This window comes from Chaetodon trifascialis, chromosome 5 (assembly GCF_039877785.1).
Source record: "Chaetodon trifascialis isolate fChaTrf1 chromosome 5, fChaTrf1.hap1, whole genome shotgun sequence".
In the NCBI taxonomy this organism is placed as follows: domain Eukaryota; kingdom Metazoa; phylum Chordata; class Actinopteri; order Chaetodontiformes; family Chaetodontidae; genus Chaetodon; species Chaetodon trifascialis.
In genome coordinates, this window is record NC_092060.1 from 23353194 (window position 1) to 23371387 (window position 18194).

The following is an 18194-nucleotide window of genomic DNA, read 5'->3' on the forward strand; positions in this document are numbered from 1 at the left end:
ATGTCTCTAGACTGCAGACCTAATAATTGCCACAAATTATAAAACCTCCATCACTGTCACTGTTGTGTTTGAGGAGGAAAAAAATAGCATGTTAGAGGCTCTCCTGAAATCCATGGGAATTCACAGTGCAGACTTGACATGCCAAGTTTAATTCATTTTGATGGATGAGGATAGGGAAAAAAAATGAAGTGCTGAATGTCTATTAGCTATCTTTAGAGCTGTGTGCTTACATAAACACAACAGAGAAGTGAAGCAATGGGATTCCCTGAGTGTTCATGTGGCAGCAAATGCATCTTAATGTGGTACTTGACAATCACTGTGGGTTAGAGGATTTAAAACTAAATTCCTTCTTTCAATCCACTAAGCTTTCACTTGAGCCTATGTCCTTATCTACCAACATTCATGCTCAGGCAGTTTAGGTTTGGCCAAATAATGTTTCACATAAAACTGCATTTCTTTCAATTTACGCCAGAGAAACAATGAAATAATATGAGGAAAACTCTTGTCATGGTTTACCCAAATCTACTTCAAGTAATCCAGAGTCTGTTTAGCTTTCTTAAAGCACTGGTTTGTCATTGTAGAAGCCACCTTTAATGTCAAACCTTTGTATTTATCCCAGCTTGGATTTTAAATGTAATCTTTTGAATGTGTAATCCTGACCTTTTCAAATGCTTTCTTGGTTAACATTTCCACGGAGGTGCAGAATAAAGTTTTGTCCACCTGATTTCACCTGAAGTTCACTAACCTACACACTGTCTTTCATCTCAGCCTGCAGAGCATATGACAGGCTCAAGAAGTGACTGAAAAATTACTAGAGGTGACTGACGCAACAAGGAGAAAATCGGCCATTTAAGTAGCCCAAACAATCACTGACAACACAGGAATAACAAGCTCGGACAGCAAAAATTTATTCCACATGCTCGCGTTGGCCTAGTCGCCCATTTGTCTTGGCGTTCCAGTAGCTTGGCTCTCCTCCCTCAACGTAGTCCTTTTTTTCCAACGTACAATTGGAACTAACCAGCGAATGTAAAAGCTGGCGTAATCCTGACACTCCAACAGAGAACAGCACAGGGTCACCAATGATACCAATGCCGGGAAATGGGGGAAGTTCTACTGAAACAAGAGACTGCGAGAGAGGGAAAAAAATATGGCAAGCTGACTGTGTCCATGTGATGCAACTCATATGAGAGATGCAGTGCATTTCTGCAGCATCGTATCAAAACTGCTTCTTTGTTCTCCTTAAATGTGTAAGACAGATATAAATGTTGGTATTCTGATGAAGGGACTGACCGTAAATAACATTGCTGGGATGCCAAATCCATTAATGTACAGGACCTGTGCTTAAAGCTCCCTTTCACTCTATGGGTAAGAGAACAGTAAATATTCAGAAAAACTGAGTGGCCTACAGCTCAGGTTGAAAAATAGACCTATGTGTAAGTTAGGCCCAGCACCTGAAGAGCCTGGCTGAATGTGAGACTCCATATTTTAAAAACATCTTGCTCAGGTGGACAAGCCTTCCCACATCTCCCTATATTTCTGAATGGACAACCAACCACAAGCAAAAATACCACCGAAAGTGCAGTCCAAGAAAAACTGATCCGATTGCAATTTGCTGAGCAAATTGACATTAATAAGGGGGGAAACGGCATTCAAGATGTCAGTCAGTGGTGCCGGCTCAAAATGGGGGGCAGGGCTCCCGTTTTCTGCCCAAAACAGACAAGCAGGTAAGTCATTCAGACAGTGACGAGCTGACACCTGGCAGCAGTGTGAGGAGGGTTATTAATGTAGCGTATCTACTGGGAACTGAGTTGTGTGTGTTCTCTGCCCCACCTCCCCCACAAGAAAATGTCAACTTTCCAGAATGAGAACATTCATTTTTCTCATTGAGTCTCACCATTACTGCTACATTCATTTTCTGTCTCCCAGAGGAAGGAGAGATTAGTTACGAAAGGAGATGTGTAGCTGAAAAGCACTTGACGTCTCTGCCTCACATTCACAGTCATTCATTCGGGGACTCGAGATGCAGTGCAGAAGAAACATAGCTCAACTGTCATGACAACCGCCTTGCTTTGCTGCAAATGATTGTTTGGTGTGACTAGAAAAAATATTCCCCTGTTGAGGATGTAAGTTAGACCTTCTTCTCCTTCATCTTTGAATTGATTTTAATGGACATACTGAATGATTCAGTCCAGTCGTTTTAAAGGGAACACAGAATAATAGCAGTCGTGAAACACAGATTTGGCAAAAGACGGAGACAAAAAGGTGTATTTGTTCACAGTTCAGACATTCATACATTTAAGTATCCACACAGGTCTCTCTTCCCATTGTTATATTATTCTGTAAAAAGAGAAAACAGAAACATTTCTCACATGAGCTGTCCAGACATAATTTTCTTTAAATGGAGCCTCACTCTGGAGCCAAATGCATACGGGGGTCCTTGGCCAGGACAAGAGGGGTATACTGATGGAAAACAACCATCAGCGACCACAGCCAGGCGAAGCAACTGTCACACTCTGTGTAATACTGTACAGTGCAGCGTCTTACCCCGAGTTCACTGAGCAGTAGCTGCAGCCCCAAAGTGTATGACAAATGTAGGGACCGTGAAAATGAATCATGTAGCTATACTTCCCATTCAAAACTATTAAAAAATCAATTAAACAAACTACTCTAAATGAGAAAATGTACATTGATTTAAGACTTCTCTTCAAAGGTGCTACATGAGTGTTACTTACTGCTTATTGGGCCACGCAAGTCTCATGAAATTTAGTGTTGTGGTTTAGAGCTTTTAGTTTAGAGCTTCAAAGTTCTGCAGATATCAGCTGTAGAGACATCTGCCTTCTCTCGAATATAATGAAACCAGATGGCACTCAACTCGTGTTGCTCAACATGCCAAAAAAATACTTTTGAAAGACTCAACAGCAATGTCTCTTTCCAGAAATTATGACCTGCTTACTCAAGATAATCCACAGACCTTGTTGTGGGCAGTTTCATGTAGGAACTATTTTCTTTCTACCAAACTACACCCACTAACTGTATCAGGGAGGAAACATGCATCTACTCCCTTAACCCTCGTCTGACATTGCTATCTTTTGGAGATTAGTATATAGTCAACCGATACTGCTAGCTATCATTCCAGCTCAGCCAAGGAGGACACCATTAATATTGCCATCCCGCATTGTCACAAGCATATCGTCCATGAGGAGATGCACACTTCCTTCTGTGCAGTGATACGGTCGATGGGTGTAAAAGCAGGCTATAAATCAGTGGTGAATTTAGTTGGCTGATTTACAAATGTGTGGTAATGCAGTAAGAGGAAGGAGGTGGGCAAGATAATGAAAACCAGGATGACTATCCACTATAATAAGCCTTACCCCTCATCTCACACAGGTTTCACACCACTCATTTAAATGGGCCCTTTTTGATGAGTTACCAAAAGTAGAATGGTGGATAAAAGCACAAATAACATATAGTTTCTTCACAGTATAAGTCTATGAGCTCTGTCACTATGAAACACAGCACCACCAGCACATAGCCTGCAACTACGTTCAATGGCACATGCAACATGGATTAAGGGCTGGGTAGACTTAATAGGTTTACAACGACAGATTTGTGTCAGATTTAAATCCACGATGCTATCTTTGAGACAGAATCTGTCTGTATTTTCAAGATAAACTCAAAAGTACATTTTTGCGCTCAAAAGTGCATTTTTACTATGAGCAGTTCTTGTGCTACACGATTTGTCTACTAATCCCAACGTAACCTCTATTTTACTATGTAGTCGCATGTAACACAGAGCTATTTAAGTTGCTATTTGTGGTACGCATTGCCATTTTAGAAATGTTATTCCTCCATGCCCATTATCTGACATTCAGCTTTAGATTTTTGTTGTATTTTCTCATACAGTACTCTCCCCTACCTGTAATTCAACAATCTCAATCTCTTTTGACTGGGATGAACATCCTCAATCTCAGCTCAGTGTGGATGGGTTGTCTCAGAAAAACTCATTGTGTATATAAATGTACACCTTATCAGTTTTGGGAGACTCACTAGTAGCTCAACCTTGTGCTCAGGCCTAATGCCAGACTTTTTGTCATTAAACCATCACAGAGTTTCTTTGTGGTGTTGTTAGTAGTACACTGGTTGATTTTCCAATTTAGTTGGTAACTAATTTTGTTACATTCCCTAATCTTAAATAAAGAAAATGGCTACTTAACTGCAGTAAAGGTAAGTTTAAGCAATACAAAGTATATAATATCAGGTTTGCTGCACACCTTTAGCCTCTCTACCTCTCCATGTCTCTCACCGCAAACTACAGTGAGCTGCATCTGAAATCTTATCATCCACCATACGGACTGTTTCCTAACAATCGCATTTCTTGAGTCTGTGTGTCTCCTCCTGTAGGTTACAGCTGAAATAACCAACAAAGCTGTTGAATCACACATGGTCAACTACATGCAAAGCCTGTCAAACTATTCTTTACATCATCAATGATCAGCAAATGACCATTTTGACAAATATTCTTTTTTTTTTTTTTTTCATCGCAATTGTTCATAAAATTACCATCAACCTCTCCCTGCCTATCCCTACTGCTACATAGCAACTTTTTAAGCAGGAGTATTTTACTGGGGCAGAGCGAGTGAAGAGTAATGTCCAGTTTAAAAATAATAATAATAACATTGCAGTGTGTAAGGTATCATCTTGAACTGCTGATAGTGATAAAACTTTGAGTCCTAACCAGGGAAATTTACTGTAAAATGTATTTTAGATTGTATTCTGGCAGTAAAGTCAGTATTTCCGAGCATCTCAAAGTTGGAAAGTCATAGACGATTTGAGTCAAAATGCTGTTTAAGTTACGATATAATACCAAATGATAAATACGCTCTTCATATGCCTTTATGCTATCTAGCTGTGCTTGTTAGCCACGGATGTTGTTAGCTCAACAGCTAACGTTGCTATATAAGCGTCGGTCGCCATGGTGACTGTGAAGACAGTGCAGCGTCAGGATGAGTAACGTAAACAGCAGGACAGTGACTGAACGGCTGTGTAGCAGGTGAAAAAAACAATGCCGGTGAGGATACTTAGACCTTAAAGTATGTCTTCTTCATTAATGTTGAGTGTATCAACTCAAAAGTGTCTGTGATGGTCTCACCTTCCCACACGCTCCGTCTCCAATCACTACAATTTTAAGCTGCCTGTCCTGGCTGTCGTCCTCCGAGTCCGACATGTCGTTAAAATGTGTCCCAACTGTGTATGTGGAAAAGCGACGAACGACAAAAGAGTCACAATTTGCTGAATGTCGGTGTCAGGCTAATCACAGATGGATTAAACGGCAGTGGAGCGGGCAGGCAGACGCCATTTTGACTCCACTAACGCTGCTGCTCTGCTGGCTCGACCCACTCCCTCGCTGCTGTCTCGACGCTCGTTGATTTTCGGTTAAAACGTTGCTAACAGCCACCAGAAAACAAGCCGGAGGCCGCGATATGGCATGTCAGCCAGCAGATATTTCCAGTACCGAACCAGGCCCGTTGCCTTCACGGGAAAGGATCAGAACCGGAAACCCCACCACCGGCGCTGTGGTTGCGTCCGGCGTGTGACGCGCTGCCGTTGCCATGGCTACAAAGGTCAAAGTGCGAGGATGAAAACACAACAAAAATGAGATTACCTCAGCAAAGTAACACAGGAAGTATTTGTGTACATTTTTGAGATACTTGAGTATTTCAGTTTTCTGCTACTTTCACTCCACAACAGTTCAGGGGGAAATATTTTACTTTAGTCTCCACTACTGTTTGTTTTTATGACAGCTGGAGTCTCTGTGCAGTCACAGTTTACACACACAACATATGAACACCTGCGAAATATGATGCACTGCTGTATAATAAACTACCAAACACTAAATCAAGCAATCAAAACCTGCACCTCAAACACACACATTAAAATGCTGCATACGCCTTCAAGCATCAGCAACAATAATCCAATATTCTATATGTGACTTTCTGGAAGGAGTATTTTTATATATACAAGTGTGGCATCATTTCTTTTTCTTGAATGAAGGATCTGAATACTTCCACTACATAGGTCTCATTTAAAATGTAAAAGATTGTTAGTTTTAAAATAATTAATTACTGATTTTTTCTTACTCTGTTTTCCTTTCCTCTCTCACACACGCATACACACACACACACACACACACACACACACACACACACACACACACACACACACACACACAATTCTCATTTACTTAAGTAGCAATGCAGTTCATCCACACATACACTTATAACTGTACTTAATATAATACTATTATAATAACATATTAATATTTTACTACATCATAGCTTCTAATATCTAGAAATCCATTTTTGACTGTAGTAGATATCTGTAATATGTAAGATTTACAGTTTTACTTATCTTAAAGTTGTCATTTTATGGGTTGTCTTTCACCCTCTACACACACACACACACACACACACACACACACGCACACACACATAGTATACACAGTATACACACGGCTCATGTCAAACTGAATCAAAAGTCTTTGGGGTGCCGATTATGATTATTTGGGTTCACCTTAATGTAAGCACAGATTTCATCTGTTAAACAGTGTGAAGTCTGAAGAGAGCCAACATCACTTAAAGCCACCTCTAAGGGTTTTTGCTCTCAAACTGTCATGGACTCTGCGGTGTTAATCAACTTTTCAAATGTTAACGTTATTCCTGAGGCATCCTGTTCATAGATCATCAGACAGACCTATTTCTTTTTTTTCCACCACTCAGTTCACAGCTGAACAGCCTCCCAGTTTGCCACAGTTTTGAGGAATATACCAGCTGTGAAATGTGATTGCTCCAGATGACACGCTGATGTATTAACCAAATGAAGTATGGCTATTACTGGCAAATTTAACTCCAGTCTTGGATTAAGTGACAAAATAGAAAATTTACAGACAATTATTACGAGAACTTTCCCTCTAGTGTATTTGTAAATTATTCCCAAGTAGTTCAAGACTCAATGCTTAATGTAAGCATAAACAAAAGGTAGCTCCATTGGGGGAAAAAAATCATGAATCAGGGTTGGATTAGTTTCATGTTTCTGCATGAAACACGAATTTTATTCCTTTTTTTTTTTCAATCATTTTGCATGTTTGGGGGTTTTTTTTCTAGGTATTTTCCAGTTTTCAGTCCAGAAGATTAAACATTCATTGCACTCAAAGTATCGTTTAAAAACGTTCGGCTACAGTAACAAGTAAAATAATTCATCAAGAATTACAAGGATAAACCTTTGTGTCAGCGGCCTTGAACTCCAGCCCTCTTACATTCTTATTACAGGCTACATGCATCTGTCAAAGAGGAGGATTAGGATAAGGAAGGGATTTTGTTCAACAGTTTTACCATTAAAAGAGGGTACCTACAACCTGTGGAGCCAAACACAAAAGAGTATCTCAGTGTAACTCAGGTGTGATGTTGAGCAATTCATAAACACAGTATCGATGGAGATGCGTTTACTGCACGCACAAAAAGAAGAAAGCAAAGTCTCAAAAGTCCTTCAGTCCACTCTGTCATTAACGTCTGTCTCATGTTTGGTAATATGGATTCATCACTAATTTTTGCCTTCGTGTTATATGTTTGTAATATTTCAGGAAAATGTGAGCCACAAGCCAAAAGGCTGAGTCTGTCCTCGGCTTTCACGTTTGCTTTTCAGTGCAGGAGGAGGATGTAACATGAGGGGTGAAGAGGAATTCGCACCTGGGCCACTTTGAAGCAAGTGCCAGTGACTGTCAGGTCAGAATACTCCAAAATGCTTATGAGGGTGTGATTGACAGAGAGCTGGAGCCAAATTAAGTCAAATTGTTTTTAAAAGCTTGAAGGCAGAAATGATGGAGGCCGAGCTGCTGTGGAGAGGCAAAAACTCTGTCAGCTGCTTTTTTTCATTCCACCGGTTTGTCCTGATGGCCTGAATGTTTGATCCCTTCAGGAACAAAAGAATCTGAAAGCTGGAGGAGCAAATAGATTAAACGTAAATGAATGAAGGACGGAGCATTTGTCCGTCATGAGTAACACAAGTATTCTGCATCATAGGATCGGCTGTTTCACGGAAATGCACTGAAACTGAGAAAATAGAAAAATCATAATTAATTTCCGGAGATTTTTTAATGTTAATGCTTGTGATCAAATTTATGATAAAATCGTCAGTATTTGAGACAGTTACATGGAAACGCAAAATGTCGCTGAACTGAGAGTTGCGGCTGACCTTTGCGGGTTTTCCAGTTTGTACCGCGTTAGTCCTCAAAATACTGATGAATAGCATTTATGCAAATGAAGAACATGTAGTCTAAATGTACATTAACAGTTGAAAACTAGAGCACCAGTGAGTATGTGGAATTTACAAGCTGGGAGCAGAATCAGTAACATTGTTCAAACACATGAAAACCGACCTGCTGTGAGCACAAAATTACACACATTTTACGCATCTGTCTATTTCTGTTTTATAAGTTTTATAATATTGTTTGATTTGTTGGTTTATTACACCTCGGTTGATTATTAGGAGTACATGATCTGAAATCGCAGGGAGAGAAATGTTCAGATCTTGAGCTTTATTTAATTTGGTACAGCCTAAAAAATTTTTAAAAAAAAAGAAAGAAAGAAAAAAGAAATGACATTGTTCCATAAATGTATGTTTGTTCTTGTAGGGCATGTGTAAATCTTATTTTTTGGCGGATTACATCAATGAAAAATAAAGTTGTTGTTTTTTTTTTTAACAAAGGTTAATTCATAGTTAGACAAAACCAAACTGTATTCTGCAACGTTTAGCTAAATGGGCATTTTCTGCAGTGTAATTTGGTGGTAAAGCGTTAACTGCAGTGACATTTAACGGAGATTTCAGGATATTTTACATTTCCATTAAATTTCCTAAGGCTTAGTCTCTGGTCGCTCCACAAAAAGACGCAAATACAATAATAAATAAAAGGCACCTCGACAGTGAGCAGTGACTGTTCATCAGCAGCCGTATTTCCGTCATACAGTCAGAACTGTAAAGATAGTCTTCATCTCAGTCAAGACAGCAAGATTATAAATCGGCTGTGTGTAAAATAATGTGTGTTAAACGCCAATTTTATTTCATCACTTTCATCAATAACAACTGAGGAGACAAAAGCGAAAAGCAAACGCCTGATTGTCCTGGACTCACGTGCGCAAAGATCAGTTTGTTTAACAGAAATAACAGATGTCAAATAACAAGGAACTGATGAAGATGGCTTTCTGTTGGGAAAAGTCATAATTCCAGCAGCTGAAATTCCAGAGGGGTTTTTTTTTACATCAAAATTTCCGAACTGAGCAGTTTGCTCCAGCTGCAGAAAAGACCGCGCTTAAAGAGATTAAAATAATCTACAGAGTCAGTTTTTGTAGAATCATATGGAGAGCAAAGGTAACTTGAACTGAAACTTTCTCTGAGTGCGCACTTGATTTAGTACGTGTTATAGGGTGCAAGTAAAATACATATTCTGGGGCAGCCTCCGCTATAAATTACGTTTCTTCCCCTGGGAAAAACTCACTCAACATGTGGTCTGCAGCCACAGCCTAATTAATGAATGCGATGATCACGTTTCCCACGCACTAAACGTAAATCATGAAAAAAATAAAATAACGGGACGCAGGAATGGGGTTCATGAACACCGATGGGGGTGTTTTCATTTCAACGATCGCAGGTTGAAAGGCACAGCCGCGATATGTCCCTCTATATCAGATATCTCCACATGCAGGTATGAGAGGAAGTCATGTGGGACGGTCCACTACTCAGTATCCTTCTCTGTCCTTTAAGCCTGAGAGCAGCCAATGAGGAGCATCGTCGCCGCTGGAAATGGCCTCAGGTGGCGTGTATACCTGCATCAAGATCAGATTTTAGGACATAAAGGCGCCGTTCTGTTTGCACCAAACAGGGTTAAAGAAGATGGGGCTCCGATCAGCCAGAGCCCTGCATATACCCGGCTGTTGGTGCGTATACGTGCGTAAAAGCGCACTGTTATTGCGCAGTGCTGCCTGTGCTGAAATACAGATGTTCCCCGTTGTGTCCACTTAAATGACACTTGTGTTACTTTGGATCACTGGTGCGTTCACTGTCCATCTATCAGCGCATAGAAGTCACATCTGTGCTGTAACAATCGTGATTTCTTGGACATCCGTCTTCTTTTTTTTTTTTTTTTTTTTTGGCCTCATCACCGCGTCGCTGTCAGTGTCAACTATAATACCTTTTTAATGCCTGACATACAGCATCCCGCAGACGCTCTTAGTGTCTGTAAGGCGTGTAGGTATTTTAGAAGGCCAGAGATGGATGTACGGCAGCTCCCTGCTGACCCCGACTTAACATTCAGTCTCTTAGTGGAGACAGAATAGCAGCTAAAAGTACTCCCGTAATACTTCAACTACAACTATTAGGCCTAAAATTACAAAGACAAGCTTCAAGTATTTTCATGTTTCCAGAAAAAAGACAACAAATAAATTCCGTTTTTTACTTCGATGTAGGCGCAGTGACATGGGCCTCCTTAACCCCGCATCCTCCTCTCAGATGCCTCTCCTCGTGTTGACATGCAGCCCTAAAGGAAGCTGTCAGTTTGCCGTGTCCAGGAATCACAGAGCTATTCATCATTGTTTGACAGGTGTTTTTGGGAAGAAAGTCAAAGCGGCTCATGCATATGACGCCTACGAGGTTTGAGTGTACAGCAAGAACATCATGGGGAGGTTTGGTCTGTATGGACAATACGCAGGAAAATAACTTTAAGGGCTGTATAGAATAGGAAAGGATGGATACAATATCTATTTATTCCATATTTAGTCATTCCTGTTTTATTAGGTTTGTGCTCCCAAATCACAAAACGCTGACCGAAACCATCTGCTAATGACAAAAAGGCAAATAAAGTATCCATAAGCCATTTCAGTCTTATTTGTAGGCCAGTTTTAATTCACCTAAACTCTGAGACGCCTTTTGGTTTGAAAGGAGGGGCGCAAAGGTTTTTGTATATGTTTGTACAAGTAAACGAGGCTTGCAAAACCGAGGTTGTAGCAGCTTACAATTATAAGCACAAACTAATATTTAGCGTGTATTTTGGTCTTTTCTTCTGGATAACCGCTCACTGATTGTCAGATTAAAGTTAATTTATAAGCCAGTGCATCTTTGAACAGTAAATATGTTGTTAATTTTTATCATTATTAGTAAAAATCCGCTCTGTTACTGTTATTCAAATAGAAAAATGTCTCTTCCCAATATTACATTTGAAGACCTTTAAATAAAATTGCATCCAAGTGATGGTATATGCCTGATATGTTTTAATGGGTTTTTTCGATCTGAACAGTCATTTAACACAAATAACACATTTACATTTAGGAGTTGGTCTGTCTTTGCCCGCTTCCTGCTTCACGATCACTTCCCGGCCAATAACACAAGAAAGCGCCTCTTCTCGCTCTGACACCGTACATGTCCACACTGTTTGTTTTACACTGAAATAATGCAACGTATATGTTCAAAAGTGCTGAAATATCTTACCTTTACAAACACAGCAAGAAAAAAAACACAACCTGTAACAGAGACAGTTACATGAAAAGTCAATGGAATATGCCTATTTCCAATCACTGCAGAGGTAGGAAGGCGCATGTAAAATATAAACCAACATAAGGTGACAGTCTGTTTAGGCCGCCGGGTCCCAAAGTGGGGTCCAGGGGGCTTCAGAGGTCCTTGAGGGGCTCCCGAGTAAAGAGAGGAATACTTTAATGTTACTACTGCGTCACTCCTCCGAGGTTAACATACTGACATTTTATAAGGAGGTCCAGTCTCCCCGCTCACCTACAGTTGAGACAGCTCTGATTATAAAGCCTAAATCATGAGGAATATCTTCTTTAACGTGGTTCCTCTGGTCAGACTCTTACTACACGAAAGAAGGACTCGTTTTTAAGTATTTGAGGAAAAAATGGGAGCGCGGCGCGATGAGGCAGTTCAATCAGAAACGCTGAGCAGAAGAAACCGTCCGCTCGGGTCTCCTCCTCTTGTCAGAAAAAAAATACAGTTAGTTTGATTTCCTGGGAGCAAAATAATAAAACCAAAATGAATAAATACAGTCTAATTCTCACTGATTCCCCGCACATGCAGAGAGTGTCCATGCAGGGAGGCAGTAGGCGTACGGGTAATAGTAGGACGGCTGCAGGGAGAGCAGCGGGGGCCGCAGGATCTCTCCCGGGCTGTACTGTCTCTGGTCGTCCCGCACCAAAACTTTCACCGCCACCTTCTTGGCCGCCGGGGTCGACGCCATCAGGTCGGCGGCCATCTGGCGGCGTTTCGTCTTGTATCGTCGGTTCTGGAACCAGATCTTGACCTGAGTCTCTGTGAGCTTCAGGGAGGCCGCCAGGTCCGCCCGCTCCGGCCCGGACAGGTACCGCTGGTGGTTGAAGCGGCGCTCCAGCTCGAAGACCTGCGCATGAGAGAAGGCGGCCCTGGAGCGCTTTTTCCGCTGCTTGGGCTGGTCCAGGCTCTTCTCGTCCAGGGTGCTGGAGTCTGGGAGAGGGAGACACGCAGATGCAACATGCAAGTCAATTCCTGTATTTGTTTGTTATTTTAGTACAGCTGGAATCACTTGTGCTGATTTCAGTGGAGCTTGGCGCGTTTCTCCTTAAAATAAAAAGGAAAATAAATCCAAATTCAAAGAAGTGTGAGCACTTATACAGAAGAGTGTTTCAATTTTATGTTGTAGAAGTGAGCTGCCATGATTGATCTGTATCTAAGTTCGCAGGATGCTGTCGTTTTCAAAGTAATGTGGAAAACATCTGATCACAGTTTTCATTCAGGCTTAACCATCATAGGCAGCGTGCAGATGGTTATTTAAAAACAGGCTTCGATTAAACGCGTGTTTCTGGTAGATTCTAACTTTTGTCAAAAGATAACTCGTGCAATCTAGAATAAAGCAACGATGAATCCAGCATGTCCATTCACAATTAGTGTTATAATGACAGGCTTTGAGTATGAGCCAGGTTATCCATTGTAATCGTGCGTAAAAGTGAAGAAATTCGTGCGTAAAAGTGAGCAGGATGCAGAGAGATTTTGCCAGTAGGCCTGATACCCTACAATAACACAATCACAGCACTCCTTATGATTCTGGAAAACTGCACCAGCAGAATTAGACTGAAGTGTTAAAAGGGTTCAAAGCATTTCAAGTAAGACTTGTCTGTTTTAAAGCCAGACGTTGCGTCGTTACGGTTTCATTCAAATCAGAGTCACACTTTATTTTTGCTTTGCAAACAGTTGCATATTAGTCTTTCTGTCCTACTCACCCGTAGCATTATTAGGCTCACTGTCACTCTTTGTGTTTTCCGCAGCTGCGGACTCGTGGTCCGTCTCCTCCTGCAAACTTTCCTCCGGCACATCCGACGCAGGGTCTCCGTCTTTCTCCGACTTGCACACGGCCGGGGTCTTTCCGTCGTTGTCGTCGCTGAGTCCCGAGTCGGAGTCGTAGCTTTTCTGGTCCGTCGGCTCACAAGCCTCCCCATCATCTCCCCGAGACCCGCCGTTCATCTCCCCAAATATTTTCCAGCACGCCGTCTTGGAGAAGCACATGTCCAAATCTGTCAAGTGTCGGCTGTCGTCCTTTTTGTTCAGGATGGCTTGGATTGAGAAGGGCATCAGCGAGTTGCCACGAACGGCCATTTTTAAACAGTGAAGTTTGCTCGGTTCTTCTAGTTGAGTAATTAACCGGCCCGGATAGTGGAGAAAATGTCAGTTCATCCACATTTTAGGCTACTCCCTCCGCGGAGCACTGCTGTCGTTGAACGTTTTCCCTCCAGTTCTGGTTCCTGGTCGCATCCCCGCGGGAGAAGCTGTGAAAAGTTTCTGCTACATCCGCAGGCACGATGCGTCTCCTCCGCATAGCTCTGCCATCAGCCCAGGCTCACTCCAGTCTCCGGCCCTTTTCACCCAACTTTTTTTTTACTATCCACCCTCACCTGTGACTGACAGGCCCTCCTCGTCGCCTCCTATTGGTCCGGAGAGGGGGAAAGCCGTTTTACGATTGGCCACTGTAAACGACGCCATGCTGCTTTCACCCGTGTGGGAAAAAGTTCCAGAAAAGTTTGATCGAAGTTTTTCACAGTAGGCTAAATTGACATGCAAACTGCAGCCGTGCCAATTTATTTCAGCTGAAACTTCATTTAAAGAAAGAGAGCAAACTGCGCCTCTGCAGGCTTCTGATAACAAAGCAACTTGTTGATTCTAATGAATGATTTAGGATAAATTTGGCTAAACTTTCTGTGCTGGTAGAGTTCAAAATCCACGCTGTGAAAAAAGTCATGTGCGTAAGAGTTTGAGATAACAGGAGAGCAGATTTTACCAGCAACACCAGTCGAAAATGAAACGGGAAAGCCGTGTCTCCAATCTTCCCTCCATCACTTGAATGCAGCACCAGGACAATAAATTTGTAGGATATGTCATCTTTTTTAAAACTTAACCCTTCACCGTCCAAACAGCTCTGCTGCGTAACGCGTAATGCGGCGGGTTTTTCTTTGCTGATATTCCGGGCACCGACCAGCGTGTGTCAGGTTGTTATCGATTCACTGTTCCTGCGTTTTATTACAACTTCAAAGTCACCCAAGTGCTCATTTTTGCCCCTTCCTTGTCAGCCTGCATCATGAATCGCCATGACCAGGTAGGCCTCAGCCTGTGCGCACACCAAGTTCCAGCTCTGGATAAATATGAATATGAGTTAAAATACACAAGTAACTCCATCTACTGTTGACTCTATATACTGTAAAATGTGTCATTAAAAGAGGCAATGCATGTGATAAAAGGTTACAGCTTAATTATATATTCGTTTCAGTGCTGTCAGCTTGTGCGACGTCCCATAAACCCTGACGTCTGTTTCTGAACCATTCTGAAATAAATGACACAGGAAACAACTGACCTGATCTCCTCTTACCAGCAGAATATTAGACTCGTTAAAAAAATGATTTGTAAGGGAGAATTAATTCCCAGACTGACACTTTTTGCAGCGTAAAATGAAAACTGCTTTCGTTTTCTTTCACCTGATGTTGATCCTCTGTGTAACCGCATCCGTCACAGAAACCGCGTGGATGAACATGAGTTATTATCATTTTTATTACACATGAAGCGGCTGTCTCTCAGGGTCTCAGTGGACAAACATCTGTCTCTGCAGATCGCGCCGTGACCTCTGCCGTCTTTCTCACAGCGCAGATCTCACAGCTTTCCGCCGCGTTCACGCACTAACCACTAAAACTTCAACTATCCCCTGAGATTATATACAGATAGATAACATAAATAATTAGTTTTATTCATTAAACGCGCAAGGGGAGGTTATTCAGTTGTTAATTGATAACTCTGTTCCTGTCATGCTGTATAAAAAGGATGTGGATGATTGATTTAGGCGCATCTTCATATAATATCCTGCAGGATGTATGAAGTAGAATAAAGGTCTTTTTTAATTGGTCCTTTTAATTCCGTGTTTCTGTTGCGTTGTTTCACCTGGTTTATCAGTCTTCATTAATTTAACTCGCCGTAATAAATAAAATCTCCAGCCTCATAATTATTTAATGTAATCAAAACATGTGAAATGAAACTGATCAGACTGTTGGTCTATAATAAATAATGTGAATTAAAGTGACCTGATGACTTCAGTGCTGCAGCCATAAAAGCGTAAGCGCTGTTTAATAAAATGACGTATTGAATAATTAATAATCAACGTCAAAAAAAAAAATCTAATAATATTAACTATTATAGTGTGATAGTGCCTGATAGTGATAATAATCTTATGACTGCTGACCTGTTCGCTCCTTGTGTTTCTAAACTGAAAACGTTACAGCTGATAAGAAAAAAATGATTTAAAATCGAAAACTCAACAGCTGAAACGCCGTGAGTGCGGCTAGATGAGAGATGATGCTGGCCGCAGATCAGCTGCTGAAAAGGAGTGAGACAGGTTTTTAAGGAATTCATCAATTTAATTTCCATCAGCCATTGGGGCTGTTGGAGTATTTCTGCGTTGAGCCGAGCGCAGATGAAGCTGCAGACTGAGCGCGCAGCAGCTGATTCTGAGACACAAAACGACTCCCGGCCTTTCAACTTCAATCAAAGTTGTTTTCTTAATCTCTGAAGCTTTGTGATTATTCTCAGATCCCTGAGGCCTAATTCATGCAGCGTGTTCTTGTCAAAGTCCATGAAAAGGCGGGTTACATCTCCGTGTTTTAAATATTAACCCGTAAAATAAAATATAAATCATTTCTCTCCTCCACGTCGCTTGATTTGTGACATTTACGCACAAAAAACGCGCGTGTTTAAATGATTGCGCTCATTAAGACCTTTGTTAGATCCCGTTAACATTATGAAAACAATAAAGAAAATGAAATTGTCGTGATATTCTTCTAACCTGACTGCAGCTGTCACCTTGAGCAAACCGGTTACATGCATGCATACATTATACCATCTAGTGGCCACTGAAAAAACCTCTTCATCTTGACTTCTTTGACATCTTCTACCTTTGGGGTCAGCTCAGAAAACACACCCAGCTTCTCTCTGTGTAACAGAGTCTGTCCCATTAATAATGACCTTATTAGCTATTAAGACATTATTGAAATTCTGACGTCCTGCTTATCAGCGCTTCAGTCTGGCTGCAAAGACTGCTGCTTCTATTAAAAACTTCTGTAAATCCCCTCAACACTCTGATTTCATTGAACAGCACTGTCCTGCTCGGTGAGAATGAATTATTAAATTATGTGGCATTGTCTCGGGGCTGGATGTGGCCTTGGGCATGAAAGCCTGCATCACCGCAAGCAATGAAAACACAACTGGAAAAGGGAAAAGCACAAACCACTGACACCGTCTGGATATTTTCACACACTCTGCCCTTGTTCCTTTCTACTCATTCCGCCCAAGGCCAGTACACAAGTGGTACATTACATAGTTTTTCTTTCTCTCTTGCATTGTAGAAGTTTTGTCTCTGTTTCCTTCAGGCGTTTTGTTCATGCCAGACTGTTGTCTTTTGTCCTAAAAGCAGCCTGACTGACCCGTACACAAGGCTGTGCTCCGGGAAAAATGCAAAATAAATAAAACTGTCGGCCAGTTCTCCCACAGAGTGAGTCAGTGTGTGCCTATCAATGTGATGTCCAGCAGAGCTCCACGGGTTACTCTGTGTTTTAGTAACCACACTGCGAGGAAGAGTAATAAGCAGTAAGTAGCTGTAAGTGGCAGGAAATGTAAACAGCAGCGCGGACAGCAGCTTGGCTTCATTGAGACAACTGCAGGCGCATTTCAGCTGATACACAGCTGGTTTGTTGAGAATCACACTTCCAGTACAGTCGAGTCGATCACCTGAGAAACTGAGATGGATTCACTAAGATATGGATTTATTCAAAATACATCTGACTGCTTTGATTTGAAAAAACTCCTGCAGTCTAAGAGAAAACTATTATATTTAAAACTATTACAATTGTTATTGTTATAAGATAAATTAAGAATAGCTTCAATCTAATGTCAGACCAGCATCACTGAATGGACAGGACATTACAATATAATGATTATTGGTGTATTTCAGGTCCTTTTTTCCATCTCAGAGGCAAATTTTGGACTTTCTACTCCACTACATTTGTCTGACATCTTAAATTACTAGTTACTTTTCAGATGACATTTTTTTTATATGCTTCCTGTCCAGTGAAAACCTTGTATCCCCAGATATTTTCTTAAATGATTCTTATAAACTGAAGGATTAAATGTTCCTTTATGGTTTCTTAAAATACATAAACTATTTAAAACCCTCTTGAATTAGCTGAAAAATGCATCATCACAAAGATGAAAACAGGCTGTTTCTTTGTTTTTCTCACAGTCCCGATGCTACAAACATGATGATCTTATAGAATATGATGCTGTAGATTAAATTAACCAACAGAATATAAAGGAGTTAAAATGAGCTCAACCATAAACATCTACAGCAGCATTTTACTGCACAATGAATACTTTTATTTTGATACTGTAAGTACATTTAGCTAATAATACTCACATACTTTTACTTAAGTCAGGTTTTGAAAGCAGGACTTTTACTTGTAGTGGAGTATTTTCAGAGTGTAGTATTGCTACTTTTACTCAAGTAATGGATCTGAGTACTTCTTCCACCACTGCTTTCTGGATATGATGCATCTTTATTATAATGAATGCTATCTTTA

The 18194-nt window shown here is 41.0% G+C and overlaps 2 protein-coding genes across 3 annotated transcripts in view; both read right to left on the bottom strand.

Annotated features, from left to right (window-relative positions):
• The window catches only part of rab28 (RAB28, member RAS oncogene family), a 29846-nt gene extending 24254 nt beyond the window's left edge, over positions 1-5592 (bottom strand). For both annotated transcript variants that reach the window (XM_070963002.1, XM_070963001.1), the window contains exon 1: positions 5150-5592. In XM_070963002.1, coding sequence (XP_070819103.1) covers positions 5150-5224 — 75 coding nt within the window. In that variant the 5' untranslated portion in view covers positions 5225-5592. The remainder of the gene's footprint in view (positions 1-5149) is intronic.
• A 6517-nt stretch (positions 5593-12109) lies between these two features.
• On the bottom strand, positions 12110-13680 carry nkx3-2 (NK3 homeobox 2). The gene is made up of 2 exons (XM_070963072.1): positions 13308-13680; positions 12110-12534 (listed from the first exon to the last, which is right to left on the bottom strand). The coding sequence occupies exons 1-2, from the start codon at positions 13678-13680 to the stop codon at positions 12110-12112; spliced, it is 798 nt and encodes a 265-aa protein (XP_070819173.1).
• Between the last annotated feature and the right edge of the window lie 4514 nt (positions 13681-18194).